The 23,270-nt window shown below is 28.5% G+C and overlaps 1 protein-coding gene across 2 annotated transcripts in view; it reads right to left on the reverse strand.

Moving 5' to 3' along the window:
* The window catches only part of LOC107168934 (neurotrimin-like), a 189,302-nt gene that overhangs the window by 29,683 nt on the left and 136,349 nt on the right, over window positions 1-23,270 (reverse strand). For both annotated transcript variants that reach the window (XM_089215653.1, XM_089215652.1), the window contains exon 2: window positions 6,895-7,026. In XM_089215653.1, coding sequence (XP_089071779.1) covers window positions 6,895-7,026 — 132 coding nt within the window. The remainder of the gene's footprint in view (window positions 1-6,894; window positions 7,027-23,270) is intronic.

A 23,270-nucleotide genomic window follows, 5' to 3' on the forward strand; every position in this document is an offset into this window, starting at 1 on the left:
ATCTTGCGTGGGCGAAGACGCTTTATCGTGATGTGGGAGGAGTGGTGGAGGTTTTATACGAAAATGTGTTTAGAAAATAGTATAATATATAAATGTAAAATCTAATATAACGAAAACCCAGAAGAGGCGGTATCAAGAAAGTGTTGGATTAAAAAGGCACTTATGAAACGAAAAAACCTAAACGCATTACGGTTTGGACGTAACTTTATCCGAAATTGTTTCGTGTTGTGGTATCATTTAAAGCTGTCAAAGTCACGGTTAAAACGTATACGGAAAAATAAAAGTAAATGTGTATTTTAATACGTCTTATGGTTCTTGTGAAATATCCAATAAACCTATTATTTAATTGTAGAATAATGTTTATGGGAACGCAAGAATTGATTTTTAGGTACTCAAATAATATTTATTTTAGCCTTTAGAACCTAACATAAAGTTAAGGTCAGTATAAATATCATTTAACAATTAGAAACAAAAGGTATTTATTTATTAAAATAAGTTACTAGATAAATTAAGTTATTAAGTATTTATTGGATAAATTATTTTTCATTTTTCTACTCAACCGTTCGAACACCCATCATTATAGTATCACAGTTGTTTTGAACACAAACAAATTCTGTGTTAATATAATTATATGGTGATTTTATGCGTCTAAATTGATAAATTATGTTTTCCTTTAAAAAAATATAGCCAGTTAAATGACTACCTAGAGAGTTAATGGGATACCATTTAATGAGTTTTTTTTTTTTTAAGAAGACTGAGCGGCTGTATTGAATATTGGTTTTATAATGAAGCATTTTTTGGAAAGCATTTTATGGCTGTAATAAAACTCAAAGTTTCGAGCTACAACTTTTTTAATTTAATTGAACACAGATTTTAGTAAAAAAGTTATTAAAAAATCTGAATAAGAAATATAAGTATTTAAACCCATTTCAAAAAAAAAAAAAAACTTTGGCCATTTTTGAGTAAACATGGAATTTTTTCATATGCGTATTTATTTTATCATAGTTCGATGCTTGAAAACTTCAAGACACAACAAAATATTGATTGAACAATATAATTGACTCCTAAAAATATACAAATATACATAAGAATATATATATTTATTTTAGAAACTGAAAAATACTGACAGATAATATGAAAATGTAAATCTAAATAAAGTAGGCTAATAACATTTATAATCGAAGTTATTTTATTTTTAATATAAAAACAAAACATATATCATTTAAATCAACAAACTGTCTATTTTCCATGTTTCGTAAATTATAAATACATATTAATGCATATTTTGAACATAAATAATAAATCATATACTCCCTGATATTATTAACGATTTACAATAAAGTTAAAAAGATTATTTAAAGTGAGAATTCGATTTATTTTTCATCACACGAAATGGTTTCTTGTTATTCGATGTATAATAATGTTTAAATTATGTAATGCATTTGATTTGTAAATTTTTCTCATCTAAATAATGGTATTCCCATAAGAGTTTCAAGAAAATCTAAGGATAATATAAAATCCGTTGAATATTTTAGTGCTGGAATTTTTTTAGAAAACGTACAACGCCTTCCATTACATAATTTTTGTCTTTAATGACACTATACATAATATTAGTACTACGTCTGCTGGATATTTCACCACTGGTCGGCGGACGCCATCATTAAACACAAATACATATGAAACGACTGAAAACCTTTTGCTCTTTATATGTCAACCGAAATTATTTATACCGGTAGCGTCAGTAAACCTTATCCGCGTGTTACACATTATATTATGATAGGAGTACGTGACCGAATATTATATAGAATTACAAAAGGTCTCGCCAGGAGACAGTGAAAAATATATAATTTCGTAGATAGGAGGGTGTACAACACATGTACGACTATAAAGAGAGAGTTAAAAAAAAAATCGGAGCGTAAAATTAAGCTATGAAAAGAATTTTTCATTAGCCAGGTATTATTAGCATCGAGAAGGGGATTGCGTTAGGTAGATATGATGAACTTTTATTGTTATACTACTGCTGTTTTATTATCATTTGTGTGTGTGTGTGTGTGTGTGTGTGTGTGCGCTCAGGTTGCCATAAGTGAGACCCTCACATAAATGAACGACAACGTGAGGGAGATTTTTCATCGGGGCTAAAAAATATTTTTTATTTTTTATTGTGTTCCAGAACGTTTTATTTTCTTGTGTTTTCAAGAGATATTTATATAATTTGAAAAACAATGCCAATAATCTTGTAAGAATTCAAAGAATAATAACCAGCAGTGTTTCAGGATTCGTGATGTAATTTAAATTACAAGACGTGACGTATAATTGAGTGCTTACATATAATAACACAATATGAATAATATGATTTCGTTTTATCGATTAAAATAATATTTAATATTCTTTATTAGTGTTGTTTACTCTCTAGAGACTATGTATCACACCACACTTATTTAATCATAATATAGTTTCAATGCGAATTAGCTCTCAAGGAATGAAGTTATCCAATGACCAATTAAAAAAAATATATATATATATATAATATACCGTTATAAACCACCCTAATTAAATATGGTTTTTGTTTTATCTACTTTATTATGGTATAATTTTACTTAGAAAAATCAAGACGATTAACGAAAGACTATTTTGTGATAATCTATAATCCATATTCACAACTTAACAAGTTTTAAACATTTTTATTGAAGACAAATTTATAACATGTTCTTCTTTCATATGCACCATAATTCATAAAAAAAAATCAAAACTAACTCGTTTTAAAATAACAGTTAATAATGCATATTATTTCAAACACCCAATTAAGAGAGGAAATCAATTGTCAAAACATTCTGCTATATATACGCCAAGTACACAGAATAAGAATATAATCCCTTCGGTAGAGAAAAACAACAACATTATTATATTATTATGTCTCTTAAAGTATTTTTGAATGAAGCTTATGCATTTTAGCAGAGCATGAACAGTGAACAGTGAACACTAGTATGCATCATAAATTATTATTCTGATAAAGACATAATCCTATAATAATAATTAAAATGTGTGTGTATTTGGCCCATAGTACCTATATTAATAACAATAAAAATTATATTTAGAAAAAAAATGCGAATATAGGTATATCCATTTTTAATACTGTTTTAAATCTTTGCTCATTACATTTTTTTAGTTAATATATTATATTGTAATATTTGTTTTATTTATTTCTGATAAAATGTGTTAAAGATAAAATAAAACAAAATACAAGTAAGTATTCTAGCAAAATGTTTCGAAATATTTTAGAATTTGTATTGTTTTTAATGATGAATCAAATATAAAGATAAATATATAGATTTTATATTATTGATACTTGAATAATAATATACAACATTTTTTGTGTTTCCATAATTTGTGTAAATGTAGTGTTAATTTAAAATTTAAAAAAAAAATCAAGGAACCAAACGGAATTTATTTGAATTGTATTTGTTTGCCGTACGGTAAACTTTGGTTCAGTGGACAACAGTTTTTGTTATTCATTTATTTTTCAGTCTGGTAAAAAAGTCTATTGACTATTAAAACTAAGAGTGTCGAAAACGTTTCGAATTAAAAAAAAAAAGCGTTATCGTCGAAAAATAAACATGAAGACAATGGGTTTATTTTTTTTTCAACTTAACTGTTTAATATCATGTGAACGCTTAGAATACCAATGGATCTATTAAGCTACTTTAAAAAAAAAAAACACATTTGAATTTTACACACTGGATAAACATTAACGGATTATTCACTTCTACCAAAAATCAAATACCTACAACTTCAGCAGAAAAATACTCAAACAAATATCTATTTAACGTGGGGGATTATATAAGTGAACAATAACTTCTGGTAAATTTTATTTTCTATCGATTAAATTCAATACGCATGATTAATTAAGATAACATTTAGCAATAGTCTACCTAGTAGAAGTAAATATCACTTATCGCTTTTTAAATTTGATTATCCTCAGAAAACCGTTTTCGAATCAATCGTTTAATATTATAACTATAAGAAATGAAAAAGAGAATAATATTGCAAACAAAATATACCTATACCTGGAAATAAATACATTTACATGATAAGCAGAAATATATGAGGGGAATTATTATCTTGTGGTGAACTCTTTAAATCATTCTATAGTTAAAAATTGACAAGAATTTATTTCAAACTTTTTTCTTATCACATTGTTCTGTATTCTTTATTTCAGAAAACCATAGAAAAAACTTTATATCTGGTACTTAAAGATTTACGAAAGATAGGATTTTGAGTTTCGGGAAATACGCTTAGTAAATATGGCTAGTGGCTACATAATATAAAAACATTTAAGTTTGTCACGTAGAAGCTACATTATTATTCATTATAAATTTATAATATCAACAACCTATCAGATTATAACCTAGTTATTCACATCAATGATAAACGATTTAGTTTAAAGCTATTGTTATTATACCTTTTGTTTATTTGTATATCAATATAATATAGCTAGGTATAGCATAGACCTTATGCTAAGTATACCTTAGTATAAGGTATATGAGGTATAGATGTATTGAGTTGATTAATTATATAGATATCTATAAAATAGAATAATTTATGTATAAACCTTGAAATACTCTTGTATCAATTATTTTTCTTGTAACAATTATCATTGTAATAAACGTATAACCATAATTATCATAAATAGTTTTTAAAATACTAAAATATACCATCTATATTTTTAAAGATAACAGATAACATAGTAGTTACTATTAATGACATAATACTATATTGCAATTTTAAGTTTTGTTATCATTTATAGGTTATAGTTTATATATTATAAGTATTGTCCTTTTCCATGTATCACGATAATTAATTAACTCAACATCTAAGGACAAGTCTTATTAATATTATAATAATAATAGTGGTGAATTAACTAATTTATTAGTTAACACTAAGATTTACAGACATCGTAATAAAATTAATGGTAATTTTTGGGACTATCACGACTTCCAAACATAGTACGTATGTATAAGGTGGTGACATTTACTCGCTATGTTTACTTAGACAGTTTAAATCGAAAACATCCCTCTTGACATGATATATAAAAACACATTGTGTACTTCTCAAGGTGAAGATAGCTTAAGTTTGGTTACTCTGAGACCTATACATAGAAGGTGGTTTTACGTTATAGCAAATCGAGTGATGTTTTCCATTTAAATTGTCCCATTGAGAGCAGTGAATTATCCTGTACTTACCATGATTTGTAGTCGCGATAACCGAAAAGTAACGAAATTATCACATTTCAGTATGATATATAAAATAATATTATGTTATATCCGTTGTTGAAATATACAAGATTATTGCATATATACTCCTTCTCAATGAAATATTTAATGATAAAAACAAAAATAGAAGAGCATTAAGAAAAATAATATATAGTACCTTGAGCCATAATAAGTCAATGTACAATATGTATGTAGTTATATAGATTTAGTAAGAGTCGGCTCGACTACATGGTTCACCATATTCGATTCCAGGTGTTGGTATTATATTTTAGCCATAGGTATTTGTTTGGATTGCTCTAATAAATTAAATATTTCAAAAATCACGAAAAGCCATTATAACAAAACATTTGGCAAAGGTGGGTACGTCATAATTGTTGTAAATTACAACTTGTAATAATATTGTTGGACAAGTTCGTTGATGAAGTCAAGTCATAAACACAATACGTACGACAATTTACGATGAAAATATAAGACAGTTAATTGAGTTAATTAGGAGTTTAAGACGTTTTGGAGAATATTTTCAAAGTTATTATAAGTGTCAATTTAATTAAGAATTACCTGATCAAATTAAAAATTACGATATTCCCGGCAATGATTTGTTGTTTTTTTACATAAATTGTTTATTTAAGCAAAGAATTGACGAATTAAACTCCATTTTGTGGCCACATAAAAATGTTTTGTGTAGTGGCTTAAATTCTCAACTTTCAGAAGTTCGAAGAAAAATGTTTGTTCATATTTCACAGAGTATAAAATTATGAAGTATGTCATATAAATACATGATACATAAATAATAAAAATGTAATAGTATATAAAATGTAACTCTTGATATTAATTATTTTTTACATAATATATTCAGGTAAATATTTAAAGTCAGTTATCGGTATTTTAACTTGCATATACGGAACTTTATTCTTTCATTTCAAAATTAAAACACATTTAATTCTATTTCATATTTCAATGTTCATTATATGATATTAGTTGTATACCTATTATAATATTATTATATCACTGTAGTATCTACGCTACGGTGATACGTTTAATCGTCTATCTAGGTATTAATTACAATTCCATTATAATTACAGTTTTTCATGAATAAACTAGTTGATCATAATTATTTTTATTTTAAGTATGTAATACAATATATTAAAAATAACATTTCCTATAACCCTTTTGAAATATACTACCTGATGCTAGTGTTTCACTATTTTTCAAGCTCGCGTGTTTACCCAAGTTGTTTAATTTATTGCATTTCTTAGTTTCTTTCTGCAGGCGAAACGGCTATTTTTTCGTTGTTATAATGGTGTAACAACCTTAAATATGTAAATCATAGTGCATGTACGGAAATTTAACATTGGAGACCGCCGAACAAATTAAAAATTAAAAACACCCGTCATTCTTTTTAAATGTTTTTGGGACACGATTATTCACGATCATTACCCGCAAGTTCCACCTGGTCCGACCGATATTTATTAAAACAGTTTTACATATTATTTGACGGTTATGGTTTGTAAAGAAAAAAATGTAGTTAAACCCTTAAATATATTTTAATAATAAACTATAGAAAATTTAATACCTAATAAAAATATTTTAATGTATAATAATAAACGTCTCAAGTCGTACTCACCCGGGTTGATAACGTCACATGGGAGAACAACGGTGTCATTCGTGACCACTCTAAATCTTCTTCCTTGAGAACCAAATGTCGGCAAAGAATCAGGTTCCGGATTTTGAGTAGGTCTCTTGGGTGAAGCAAAACCTGTAAGCAATTATTGAGTTATATTATAGTTCAAAATCAATATAATTTTAGACATTATAACCATATTGTTATACATGAAATCACATGATAACTAAATATTTAACTAATCTTTTATACATTGCTATTCAGTATTGTAGTAGTACTAAAAAAACATGTGGAACTTCGACGTTTTTTGAAGAATTAAAAAAAAATGTGCATAATTTATTTTGCGTGATGAAAATTATTACCTATCAAAACAAAAGTTTAACAATACACAATAATATTATACTGATTATTATTATTATTATTATTATTATTATTTAGATGAGCCACAATAACATAGATATACTAATAATTATTATAATAAATAATAATTCCGGATAAAATTATGTTGTGTTGGAGTTTATATCTTCGTTATGATTCTCACTCGAACTAATTCACGCCGCCACTAATGAATAGTCGTTTTCTGTTGTGGAATGATGGAGTCAAAACAAATTTTACTGGCGTTCGGTTGTTTTCAAAGTTTATGACTTCTACTTATTGTGCAATAATATTCGTTGTCACGTATCAAAAACTCATTGGCATGTGAAGTTTTCAAAGATATAATTTGATAGACTGCTGGGTTTTCTGTTTATAAAAGTATCATATTACGTGTTCAACAAAGTCCAATGTGTATACGAACGTCTCTGTAGTAATGTATGAACCTTATAATATTTACATCGTGTCTTCGTGACATAATGGTAAGTACAAAAGATTATGGAATACCTTATATGAGAATGAGATTGTGTAAATGAAAGTTCGGTTGCAGGGTACTACTATGTAGACTGGTACGTGGTAGCTGGAAATACGGTATTATCTCTTTGTGATTACTTGAGTCTATTAATCGTAATATTTTTAATGTGGTCGTAATTTGAATAGGTATTATATTTCATAATTTATTGAAATAAACGAATATTATCGTTCGTATCGTTTATTTACTTTCCCCATATTAATGTGATTGTAATTAGTAGGTAAAGTGACTAATTAAAATTAAAATGAGCTCTCGGAAGAATTGTGCAAATATCGTGTATGCGTTATTCAAAAGAATTGTACGTAATTTTAGAAAATTGTTCACAAAAATTAGAAATTGAAATAAAACATAATATTATTACAACATGTACTATAAAAAATATTGTATAAAAAATACTTATACCCATTAGGCATATATTATAAATACGGTTTTCAATTATTAGGTGGTAAAAGTAAGTTAATTTAATTTTTTTTTATCGAATATGGTACCACTAATCAAAACAAAACGAATGCGTCTGATGTGAATTTCGTTTACCTTATTAAAATATCTAATAAAAGAATACAGTCTTTAAAAACTGCATAGGTACACATTTTGTTTTTAAACTGATGAAATAACCGAATCGTCTAACAACTTTTCTTCATTTTTTATAATTAAAATATCCCTAAGGCACTATTTATTTTACCAAAAGTAAATCTCTTCTTTATGGTATTCAAGAGTCTTACTGTAATATATATATTACATTTTATTAAATTACGGCTTTCACGTCTGATGGTGTGCTAAGTACTATTAATTTGTAGTATTTTATTAGATTTTACCTTCTTGTCAAATACCTTTAACAATTTATTATACCATTTCATGTACAAAAATAGAAAATTTTTAATATTTTAATTTAAAAAACAAAACATTGAAAAAAATAATAATAGGAATAAGTATAAATCATATAATATTTTGATAATGATCCTCCATTTAAGGCTTCCAATCAAATATGTATATGAAAAATATAATAATGTTTTATTATGTACAATACATAAAATATATTTTGCACGTGTGAATCTCATCCAGTACGTATATTAACATTAAGTTGAGTACAGTAGGTAGTAAGCTTTATGTTTTTGATTCATAATAATAATCATTATTAACGGGAATAATTATTACCATGGGATTTTTATGACGTTATGTGTGCGGGAAAAAAATGTGTTTTTCAAACATTTTAAATATTAATAACAATAATTATAGTAATAATTTCATGAAATTGCGGACATAAAAAATAAAATTATTTACGATAAAGCAAGGAAATATTGTGAATACAAAAAAAATTTTAAAAATCGACTATAATGTTCAATGTACACGCCAATGGTGTACCTAAGCTGAGAAAAGAGAGTTGGTTTGATTAAATGTGTGTGTGTGTGTGTGTGTTTGTGGGTAAGTTATTTGACACCAGAAATGGCTTTAACTGGTCAGAACAGATATATTATTCACTACAAAGCAACTTCTGAACTTATAATACGTATGTATATATATATATATATATATATAAAAAAAAAAATGTTTTTATCTCACGTCGTATGGACCCGGCTCGTGGTATTCTTCGGTATACGTGGTAGAGACGGGGGAGAAGAGCGAATCGGTAGCGCGAACACGAGCGCACAAACATTGAAAACGCTTTTATTTATCAGAAAATTGAATCCCTCCATTCTCTTGCCGTAATGATCACCACCGCCACCGACGAGATTTATACTCTTCTCGTTCATTTTTCGCGATAGTAACAATAATAATAATAATGTCCTCGGGCCACCGAATATGTACTTCACGGGGGTCGTTGTATTTATTATATAAAATATTATAATTAGGGCTCGGAAGTTGATACATTTTGCATTTTTTTTTGGAACATTTTAGACGATGCTCTCCTGGCTACAAATTTGTTTCATAAGCATGTGAATATGAATAACTAATTTTTATTTTGCATTTTTTTGCATTTTTTGGTGTTTATTACTTTTTAAGTCATTTTTTGACATTTTTAGATCATTTTCCTAAATTTTTAGTCATTTTTACTGATTTCACACTAGTTAATTTCTTATCGTTTCTTGTCGACCATTATGCCGATAACCAGGCATGTAGTCCTAAAGTTATTTGTGAGTATGCTACATATTATTATGTGGCAGCTTTTGTCATCAACCAGGCCCGTAGCCACGGTGGGAAAGGGCGTTGCCACCTTAAAAATATTAGACAGACATTGTTTTATATATAACGCCCCCCCCCCCCTAAAACTTACTTTACCCCATCAGAAAATTTGGTCTGGCTACAGCCTGCATCAACCCCTCCACCTCCAACTCCTTTCAATTATATAAATTAATAACATATAATTAGTTATTATTTTATTAAGTTGATTTTAAATTATAATAACTTTAACAATGTAATTACCTAATATTATTATAAAGTATATTTATTTATCTAATATATAATATAATAATACTTCTGTCAGCTAGTTTTTAAGCGCATACTTCCGGTCTCAAGTTTTTTCTTTAGTATGCTCACTTTTAAAAATTTGAAAAGTGGGTATGCACCGCATACTCACGCATACCCTCCACTACATCCCTGCCGATAACTTAAAACTTGGAAATTACCACAGGCTAAGATAGTACCTATTCAATTTCATCTAGACGATTACATTTGTCGTTGTCAACAATTTCAAAAATATTAAATGGTGAAGAAGCTTCAAATGAGTGCTTCCGGATGATTTCAGTGCTGATGAATTGGTGCATTTCAGATTTGCCCCAATCACTTAAGTGGGCGTAGAGAGAAGTTTTTCCAATCATAAATATTTATTAACAGATAATCGTCGTTCATTTACTTTCGATAACATAAAATACGCTCTAATTGTACAATGTAATGATTTTAATTTTTAAATAATTTGTAAGCTTTGATAAATTTATAAAAAAAATATTTTAAATTTTTTTATCTTCCTATTTTAAGGAAATTGTTGTCATTTTTATGTCATATTTTGAATTTTATAGTAAAATAGAGTAAAATATTTTTAAAAAAATGTATTTTTATTAATATATTACTAATATTTGTAATTTTTTAGGACATTTTTTGGCATTTTTATGTCATATTTACATATTTTTTTATGGCATTTTTTATTGTTTTTAATGCCATCATCTTCCAAGCCCTAATTATAATATATTGTGTATTGTATAATTGACGTAAAATACATCATTATTGCTATTATTATTATTATTATTATTATTATTATTATTATTATTATTATTAACATTGTATAACCATCGCTGTTTCGCCATTCCACTGCGTTATATTATATGTACAGACTGGAAAGCCATGCGAAACGATAACGTCGAATGTTGTGCATTTTCATCACACCAAAGACGTTAGAATTATAAGTGTTGTGTTTTTAAATTAACGTAGTTATTTAATTATCTGAATCATACCGAGTGCGTGCTAGCGTTGCAATAATAACGGTCGGGCACAATTAAATAATAAACAGGTATTGATTATCACATAGCGTAATATTACGTTACTATCGTACGCCAAGATTATAAAATATTATAGGTAGTAGCATTATATAATTTATTTCATCAATTTTCAAAAATTGATTTTTAAGTCTGCCGAACCTCACTATGAGACACGACTACGGTAAAATAATACTACGTGGCGCCTAGTAAATAAGGGTACACACCTGCTATAGTAATAGCGAGTCTGTACGCATCAAATATGCATCTGGCCAAAAGGTGTAATACCGACCATAAATCATCCAAACAATTCCCGCGGTTTTTTTTTTAAACTTTAAAAGCGCAGACTATAGTACCTGCAATGATATATTGTTTTTATGGCATACTATCATTCAGAATTCATTAGAAGATTCACAATAAAATCAAAATTCAAACCAGTTAATTTATAAAAATATATAAAAATAAAAAAATGTGCATAGCCGTATGGATCTGCATACCAACAAAAAATATATTATATTGATGATAATTATATTTATGTATTATTATTATTATACAACACAAACGGGTAAATAGTAAATGATGTTGCATAAATCATTTTTAATTACATATAGGTATTATTTAAATTAAATTGTCGTGTAGAACAATTGACAATCATTGTATTAATGTATATCGACTTTGGCAAATGACATACAAAAGTGGTCGATGATAGCATGCATATAAATCATATCAGCCAGCCAATTGAAGATTTTCACCGAGTTCGGAACTGTCTTCAAAATTGGATAAAGACTCTCTGCCTAGTATAATAGCTACACATTCGTATTTATCGCGTGTGTGTTTAGTAAACCTACAAGTAAGTTTTGCGTGAACAGTTAACTGTTGAATTTTTAGAAAAAAAACCGTATGGTGGTGCAAGAACAACCGATTAATTATCTCGTTTTTTCCACCGGTGTAGTGGAATTCAATCGAAGATCAAAATAATTATGCAACAATAAACAAAATAACGGATTTTATTGGTGATATATCATATACGGTAGCTTTTTCTACCCAAAAAGTTTGAAAAGAAAATGAATAAATCTATGTAACCCAACCTGCAGCCCCAATGCCTTATAATACACAGAGCTATGTATACCTACATATTATGTAGGATATATTACTACCACGATAGTGAAACTTTTGCAGTGAATACTTTTCTTGACAAAGAAGTTTTTAGTGACCTTCGCTCATTGATCGGTAGTTTTAAAAGTTTCTTGGTTGGAAATTCGTTAAAAACATATTTACACACGCTGGTGCGCGATGGAAGTTACGGAAACTATAATGAAACCATGGTCTTCTAATTAAACCATGGTTTGGGTGCAGACGGCTGTGTAACTAACGAGCGGCGACGAATGCTTAAGCCCCAACCACTTTACCGCCCCGCTGTGGCCGCGTTTAAAGGTTGCTAGCGATCGCAGTTTGATTTATTTTGCATAATATTATAGGTATTATATTTCGAAAAATGTGTGTCGTGCTCGTAGTGTAGAGTGTAGACCACTGAATCCTTTTGAAACAGGTGGCGAGAATACGTCGCATGCAGTGGCTACGATTTAAGCAGAGGCGTCGTCGAATCACTGCAGACAACTGCCAGAGAATGATATATAGAGAAACTCGTGACGCTTGCAATGTTTGACCGATGAACTTTTTGTCGCGGGTCACATTTCGGGACGAATATCCGAAATAGAATATAAAAATTAAATTAAAACATTGATCTTTAATGTAAATCAAATAGGCGGAAAAACTATACTTGTTTTCCGGTCCTTATATCCTTTAAATCGTGACATGGATTATTGCTCACCGTCGCGTTCAGCTATTTCCATTATTTTTCAGTTCTCTATACAACACACACCCTTCCACATGATGTCCTTCTCATTTTGCATTCAAATTCAGTACCGTATTAAACCCTCGCAAATCGTACCTAACCGAAGGAAAATTGGAATTCTTAAAAGAGAATTTTAAACATTTAAAACACAAGAGCATTTATTTTATATTATATACTTAATATTTTAATAGAACGTATTGATTTTTCAACAATGAAAATATTCTGTACATTATGTCACATAATGTGCAGATATGAACCCTACATATTATTATATTTATAGCTTTTACCATTGATTATAGTTTATATAATTATCAGTTAATATTTAAATATAATTAATAAACTATATAATTTATTATTATAAAGATAGGTAACATAAATATTAAAATATCTTAGGGAGGGCTTGAGATGGCTTAGGGAGGGCTAAGCCCTCCTAAGCCCCCCCCTATTTACGTCCATGATTATGTGATATCGGAAGAAAACAAACGTCAACCACGTGCGAGATTTATCGCCACAAATCGAATGCGTAGTTGAGCGATTAATGTCCCCCGCACGTTATTTATGCATTTTGCGCTGTTAAGAAATTATACTTTGCTACGACTTTCATTAAATAATGTTAACCATCTTTATATTATTTTCGTTTATGGCGGAAACATAATAATGTTGGACGGAGGAGTTTTGCGTCTGGCATTTATTAACGATTAAACACGACAACGATAAATCATTAAATGCAAATAAAACTCTAGATTTCCCTTTCTTTTAATTAGTGTTAACGGTTTATACGTTTTCTTTTTAAGGCGGAGACATTTTTGGGCGTATTGTTTAGCATTCAGACTTTTTCCTACACAAAATATACGCGACTGTATAAGGATCTCTGGAACCGTAACTGGTAAATGTGATGTAATTAAGTATTCAGATTTTTTTTTTTTATCCTATTTCCCACGGTTAATTTATTATCGTTATTTTTGCTGCACTGTATATATATTTTTTTTTTTTTTAAAGCGGCTAATGGGAACATTGTCTTTACGCGCAGGATGAAATGACGCTTATAAATTTACAAGAAAACGAGGGCTGTCTCGTGCAGGCCGCACCAGTGGATATGGTGGTTCTGTACTATTTTACGCAATAATTTTTGACTTTTTTCGCTGTATAGTCTTAAACACGAGCATTTTACGAGCTGGAAAAATATCATATATATATATACATTAAATAATAATCGAAAACGGAAGCGATTCCACAACAATAGCGCAGGCTTATACCGGGATATAGATGTAATTTATACAATATAATAGTCCAAATGACAACTTTATTATCAACAATACCACCAAACAATCACCGTGCATCTTAATAAGTATATTATTGTATCTATATTATTGTCTGGCGGCGGTGCGACCGTGCATAATTTTTTATGTTGACGGTAGATATTTTCCGACTTAATTTGAAAATTATTTATATAAGTTGGTGCCTAATTCACATCGTTATGACAATGTATAAGTTGCAGTCTTTCGTTAGCAGATTATTTGAGTAACTGAGCAACACGTATAGGTACGTGCAATGATTGATTAGTATATTATGCAATAGTCACGCTGATTTAATATTTGAATCACATCAAATAATTATTATTAATAGTTAGATAGCATTACATGTGTGATAGTGTAAAATATAAATGATACTATATATAGACGATTGCTCTCAATCTTCGATAACGATTTGACAGTGCGGTTAGTAAATATAATATAGTATGGTAGTCAAAATGTATAATCTTATGAGTGTAATTCTGATAATAAGAGATGTCTACTTTTTCAAAACCAAGTTATAGAAGATTTTATAAAAATGTCTCCAAAGATCAATATTATATTTACACATCATACGGGTAAATTAGAAACTAACTGTTCAATATCGTTACACATTATGCTAGAAACAGGACATTTGGAAAATAGGAAGAAAATCGTTTTGAAAAAATGCTAGTTTAGATAGGCTGGAATTTTAAAAATATATAATTTAAACAAGCAAAGATATCTGTACCGATATTATAGTTTTCCAATATTCACAAAATACAAATATGCAGCTAACCATGTGCATAATATGGTCGTCGATCTCAAATTGCAACGTGCGTAGTCTCGTCCAACCGAAACCAGATCGTAGAAAGTTTTTTTTTCTGATGTTTGATATTTTTTTATTTTTTTTTTATTCAATTTCACGTGCTTTCGCCTCCTCAAACAAGTGCGTTTCGTGTCAGCGAACATAGTGTTGTCAAGCTGTTGACCGGAATAATTTCAAGACTGTAGATACCTATACTGACACTTTTCTACCAAACTACCACTTATCAGCAGCCAATATAGGTTTTAGGGACGGATAAATAATTTAACCACACACGAACCCGTATGCGACACATCGTGATAATATTCTATGGACTTCTGAAGCCACTGACGACACTTCAAGCGAGTCTATATAATAGTCTACGACGGTCGAAACACTCATCGGTTTCTCGAGGTTAGATTACCTTTAAGCACCCGTTTTCTCACTGTTGAATAATTTAACTGCTGTGTTCTCTGTTAATTGGACCTCTCCGAAATTTTATCTCTCACGCGGATCGTACCAAGTACTCGAAGCGTTGGAAAAGCCATCACCCTCCGCCATAATATATTATTGTTTAGGAAAAGTCTGATCGTATTAGGTAAAACATTGCTCTGCTCGCTTCCGCCTAGAAATTTCTCGTGTGCGGAAAATCTTTGAGGAAATTAAATCAGACATGCGTGGACTAACGAATCGCAATGCGGTGTGATGACAAAGCTTCTCGGGATGTTTCTCAAAATCTCATGATAGTAGTAATGTTGAACGGTTCATTTGTATTAATTTTCAAAAATTATTTATAGTAATAAAAACTTATAAAGAACGTCGTGTATTATAATTCGCAGGTTAATAATTATTTATTGAACCATGAAAAGTATTACCTTTATGAAGTTTGTATGTATTACGCAATAGGTAATTCCCATAATTTATGTGGCCCTTATTGTTCTTTATCCTTATTATTATCTCATACGTATATTGTGTTAATTGGTTAACCCGTCTATCAAATAATATTTTTTAAATATTTATTTTTAATTGCATAGTCTTAAACGAATTAATATCATGAAACTGTGAATTGTAGACATACATCAATTTCTAACATTAGACTAATATTTACATAACATAGTTTTAAATGAATAAGCATTTTAAGCTTAGACTAGCATGTGCACTGAAAATTTTTGTCGATGAATAAGCGCCTATAATATTTGTAGACTTAATTATTTAATTATTGTGACTGTGTAGACATGTGGGCCATCAGCTACTATTAAAAATTACCCAAAACAATATATAAGATGATCGAATAATAATATTATTTGATTTTATCTTTATAGTATTATTGTGGCTAATGAATGGGACTTTATTTTTTGAATGCCAATCGATATTCGTCCGTATGGAGAAATTCAATTCTATATGGAATAATATAGAACCAATGTTGAATTGGGTAGGGGAGGGATATAGGCACTATTGTGCGGTTCATACAGAAAATTGAATCAAACCACAGAATACATGTTAGACGAGTGATTGTGTATGTTATGCGTGTGTATGTGTGTGTGTGTGCGTGTGTGTGTGTGTGAGAGAGAGAGAGAGAAAGAAAGAGTAAGATAGTGAGAAAAAGGGAGACTTTTTTCTTATTTCTGTTTGCATCGAGTAAAATTCTCAAAGCGCTCAATGTTTGGATTATATTATTTAAACAAACGTATATCGCGGCTTTGTGTGTATTGAAAACGACGTCTATTGTTAGTCGAGGCCCCGACATCTTACACGAAAGTTTTGGTTTGCTGTTGGAAGGAGAGTGCCAATTGTTCAACAATGACATTTTAGTCGGCGTGAAAAATTCAGCCATAGACAAAAAATGCACTGTACCGAAGAAACTAGTATTTTGTTTTCTTCTTAACAGTCTTGAAACAAGGGTCTGGATTTTATCATATTTTATGCTATTACAAGTCACAACTTACTGTACTCAAGTAAAATATATTGTGATGATAAAAACACGATTTCATATAGAAACATTAATAATGTTGTGGCGCCAATGAGAGTTTAAAAATCGATATGAGATGAAAAATATTTTGAGGACTCAATATTATACTATATTATAACAAAAATACTGCATGTTTGTACGTTATAAAAATATTATATACCATAGGTACAACCTGTGTACCATTAACTAAATAGTCATCAGCACTTTTTTGAGCAGCATTTATTTAGAGTAAATAATTGTTTTATGTGCCACACTACTAATGATAGCTGAGATCATAATATTATTAATTTATTATCATAACATTTTTTAACAAGTTAATGCGTAAATTAAGTTTGCTTATTGGAGTAGGTAATACTGTAATAAATAACATTATATCTAAATTTCTCATAAGGAATTTACTAATTACCTTATAGCAAAGATAAAATGGAATTCATATTGTCTAGGTAGTCTCTGTGAATATCATATAAATACCATAGTATGAAATCGTGTTTTTTCTTCACTAATTATAAAATTCCTAAAGTCTGGATAAATATCATATCGTATATTAGTGTGGATTCAATTTTTTCTTCTTTACATAGGTTAGATTTTTAACAGTGATTTAAACACACTTTTTTTTAAGAAATTTCGAATGATTATAATAATTAATATATCTACTACAGCCAGTTGTTTATTGTTAGATTACTAAATCTAAAAACATTAAAACATAACAGAACATTATTCAAAAATGTTTATAGTACGTTTTTACACACTCAATGTGAGCTTGTAAAATGTTTCCGTAACTTTATGCACAATGCATATTGCATATTATATTATATATATATATATTTGTGTGTGTGTGTGAATACTATGTCACGCAAAGATAGTTTTACAATATTTTCGAGACGCATATGATTAGTAGCCATCGGCGTTGAATGTATGAATACTATAACTGAATCTAAATTGAGTCTATATTTTGGATTGGGAATGTGAAGAAAACTTTAGTCTTCTTTTTCGGTTGTTGAAACGAATCAAAGATAACAGGAATTCACATTATGTGTATTATAAATTATAATTTATAATAAAATACGTACATATGGTGTCTTCACCCTTTTTTTTCTTGAATAACGTTGTTATTTGAAATAAAATTTTTGAAATGTTTGAATGGTTTACTTAAAGACAATATTATTTTAGAATTCTTGAGATTTTTTACACTAATTACAGAGGTAGTATTCCACGGAGATACAAAATTCTGTTTCTCAAATTATAATCTTCCACACATCATCACAAAACACTTTGTACTCCATAAGTGGCATAAAAAATATCGAGAATTTTGAAGTAATACGGTCTTTGAGTAGGTAGGTATACTTAAATATCTCAAAAATCAGAATTTGAATGAATTCATTGTTAAAGGAAAATATTACGTATTGAGGTTGAGGTAGTTCGTGATCGGTGAGTCATCCTGTATATCACGAATTCTCTAAAATCAACAGAACGAAGTTATAATATATATATATATATATAATGTATTATAAATTATAATATTTCTGACGCAGCTATATAAGAACACATGCATACGACGTCGACGTCATACCGATATACAAGTTACGCGGTGTCGATGTAAAGTTAAGTTTTATTTTGTTTTTTATTTTATAAACATACGTAGAATAATAAATCCCGTTGGATCCATTATGGAAATGCTGAAGCAGAAGGGACATAACCTGCAGGCATAAATCGTACAATAGAAAAAAAAAATAACCGAATTCGTGTTGGGAAAAAACCTAACACTTTCGCATAAACATCAAGCTATATACGTTTTCGGTGTTTTGTTATGTCATGTTTTTTTTTTTTAATGCATAAATATTTTCTTGGCCCAAAATATCTTTGAGACCTTTTTGGCAGGGCAGTTCGGTTGGTAAGAAAAAATAGTTTATATTATATATATTTGGACAGAATTGTAGAAATCGGAGAGAGATAATCGTGCCAGACCTATAACGATAATAATAATAATAATAATAATAATAATAATAATAGTAATAGTGAGGTCTGGGAGCATTAAAAACAGCCGAAAAGCAACAGATATTATTGCAATGAATTTAAATGTGTTACTAAATATTTTATAATATAATGAATACGAAATTTCTAGCAAAACGAAATGTGAAAGGCCCACTACTGGACACGGTATCTAAAAATAATATGCTGGTTGACAAAACTACAATAACAATATAATAAATATTATATGAGCTGAAAATACACCTAAAAAGTCAAAAACAATATCGAATTGCATCTTTCGGTTCACAAGACAATTACTAGACTATAATTTTCAAAACAGTTGTCCGTTATTCGTCTTATATAAGATGACGTCAGAATCTATACAGTTACCTAAAATGTAAAATAAAAACGAACAAATTTAATTGAAAAATTAATAAAATACAGTATTTTTTTTGAAAATCAAAATACATACAAAATCAATAATATTGTTTTCGAATTATTGTGTATCTATAATAATACGAGACAGCGATCAACCTGATGTACAATATCACTAACATTGATTGAAACTGTCACGATCAATGAATCCTAATTTGAAAATTTGTTCTTTAATAATATTATAATAATATTATTGCATTGAGTCTCAGTTGGATTTCCCTGGGAATACTTGATATTTTAAGCGCAAAAGATGTACAGACATTGTAATAATTTTAAAAAGGAATACTCGAACCCTTCCCCCCTGGTTATTTCATTGTATAAATGTATTAAATTCGTTTTTATTTTTAGAATAATATTTGTTAATATTAAGTTATAAGATTTTTATTTTTTTTATTTCGTTTAAGTTTCTAGTATAATATTATAAAAGCTGGTGTCTGACTTTCAGTTTATGTAGATACCTACATAAAATATTCCACACGATATAAAAGCTATGTTTTTACAAAAACCAAATTCTATATTTCAATAATTCAAAATATTATATAATTTTTTAGAGAATTTTTTAAAAGTTAGGGCGTTGGTGTTCGTCAACATTGTAATTTTGAAAAACACACATAAACGTTAGTTTAGTTGCCTACTTCAGTTCCGTGTGCGGTGTGCACAATCACTCAAATATGAATTTATCATCACAATACTATATAATTTTTATAGTCTTTAAAAACAACATTTTTTTATTTTCCAAACAAGGATTGATAAAATATGATAGTTTTCATTAAAATATTATTAGTTATATATTGGTTTATTCTTGTATCGAGTTTTGATTTGTAAAACGTGTCTCGTCATAACTCCCAAAATTAGTGTGTTGACGTAATGTGTACTTATGTATATGTATTCCTAATACAGTAATACGATTTCGCTCCCCGTTGGTTGTAATATTTAATTCTATACATTGTCACCAAGCAATAATATCTGATGTTGAGACAGATTTCGATTTGTTGAGAAAGACTTGTTTTAAATCTCACTTACCAAATACAATTTCCAATGTTGTTGGTATTTGAACACATCTTATGGGAAATCTTAATCAGTTATATATATTCAAATTTTTTCAATAAAACTTTAAAGCCAAAAAGACCAATTCAAAATCATTGGATTACATATTTATTATTTGTTGTAATAAAAATTATCAACGATGAAAAACTAAATCCAAAACATCAGCATTTTTTTTTCAACCAATTCCAATGGAAAAAAATCCGCAACTATGTGCCTGTAAGGCCTTATAATGTAATTCATTTTTTTTTTAGTAATACCCATTTGTATTTTTTTATAAATGTTAACAATATAAAACACGTTCCCTTTTTAATAATATACGAAACGTTCTTAAATAATATATATATTTTTCGAATAATGGTTTCTTTTTTTTTCATATAATAATATGATATTTCCCGATGTTTTTTATGTTAAAATGATGTATTTACCTTTTCTTTTTTTATATGACAATCATTGACCGGAAAAACTTTACAGCTTATTATTTAGTAATCGCATAATGTAATTGAAGAAATTTCCAAACGTTTTCTTTCATTACACATATGCATTTATTTTATTTAGTGTGTTTCATTTTACTAAACAAATCTTAATGCGATAAGTTTTTCAATTTATTTACAATATCTCTATACAATTTAATAAATATTGGTTATGAAAAAATAAAAATAAATGATAGTACTACTTTTTAACCCAAAACATAGGAAATATTTTTATCATTTATCGTTTTATTTTAATAATAATTTAAGAATATACACGGTGCAAATAATTTATTTTCAGTTGGCTCTATTAATGTTGTTTTTTTTTTTTTATCTCTTTCGTTACCATCGAACAAGAAATGAGTTCCATTTAGCTCGAGATATTTCAATGGACATAAAATATGATAAATTAAAGTTATACCTATAATCATCGACAATAATGAATATTTTTCAGCCAGTCATCGACCAAAACTATCTCAATATTTTGATCTTGAAATTGAATTTGTTCGATGGTAAATGGTTCCTTAAAATGTGTACGTGGTGTTTTTATGGTTGACGCTATATTAAATAAAAATGAATTAGAGTTAATGATTTTGTGTAGATAGTATATATTAATTTATATTCATATTTTGTATATTTTTTTTATAATTTTAATATCTTCAATGTTATAGTGTTACTTTATCCACGCTATACAGTGAGTTTTGTGTGATGTCCAAATCAAAAAATGTATTAAAAGATTTTATTTTTACAGATTTCAAATTATAAATTGTCATATTGTATTTATTTATAGTGAAAAATATACACTTAAATGTTATAGATACCTATATTGACATTTGAAAATTGTAATTGTAATTATTTATACGTTATTTTTTAAATGTAAAATCTGGATAATGACATTGCGTAAAATATGTCAACAGTATTTTCCTCGTTTTTTTTTCTTTATTTGTGCGTTACTCTTTTATAATCTTGGTATATGTATACATTATACATAGTCAACTGAACTGGCATATTATCCGAATCATTTTGTTTGAATGAAAATAAGATTTATCTCGCTTTTAAGCTGTAAATAATAACACGACAACACTGTCTTCGGTGAGTGAAGCGAGACTAGTGATGCTAAATAATCGTCAGTTCCAAAATACCGCCAACACTATATTTTATCGTCTGCGATGTGCAGAGGTGCGAAAGAAGCGTGACGGCTGCGCAACGCCCAATCATCGTTTCTGTGAGCTATTATTTTCGTTCAAGTGCATATACAATGACTAGATAGGTATAGGTGTATAATATTAAAGTAATTTTAGTATAAAAAAATGATTTTTTACTTTAAAAAAATGCCTCGCTACTATAAACATGATGCAATATTTTATTCCTTCGCAGATCAATAATTATTATAAAAATATACATTTACATATTGTTCTATCATTGTCAAAGTGGAATTTTTTTATTTTATTTGCATTGTACTGTAATTGTAGTAGTGTTCTGCAATAAAATTCATTGCAGCAACAACAACAATAATAATAATAATAACATGTAACTATCTACAGATATAAATAAAACCAATACGACTCACGCCGGTAGATTCGATTGGGTTTCAGAAATAAAATTCCCTGGAGTGGATTACAACATGGTACGTCAATATTGACATGCACGTTGGCTTGAAATATCTGTTGACATTATTATTATTATTTTTTATTATTATTATTGTTATTATAATTACGTCGGAAGGAATCATGATAGTCTCTTATTTCGCGAAATTATTCAATATTCATCAATAGGTACCAGTAATATTAGAGTAGTTGGAGGGTGCTGCTATACACTGTTTATTATTATAAAATTTAATCGAATATTATACACCTATTATACGTCATATTATTATCTAATCTCTTCGCGCGTCTTTATTTATTCTGATTGAAGTAATTATTGGTTTCAAACTTTTCTTTAACTTTCATCGAGTCCGACTATAGTATGGATGTTTCATTTTCTCCGTGTTATGATTGCACGTTGTACACGGTTAAGAGATGGCTTTGTTTTTCCACAAACGACAAACAGCGAAGGTCAAGTAAAATATCTACTATGATATTATGGTGATAGGTATACGCGCACTATTATAGTATTAAAGAATATACGTTATGTAGTTATATCACTGAAACACAGCTTGGAACTGATATTCTCGCGATAATAGTTGTATAAT

The sequence above is a fragment of the Diuraphis noxia genome, unplaced genomic scaffold, assembly GCF_037042655.1.
Source record: "Diuraphis noxia isolate RWA-SAM2 unplaced genomic scaffold, SU_Dnox_SAM2 contig0001, whole genome shotgun sequence".
Classification (NCBI taxonomy): domain Eukaryota; kingdom Metazoa; phylum Arthropoda; class Insecta; order Hemiptera; family Aphididae; genus Diuraphis; species Diuraphis noxia.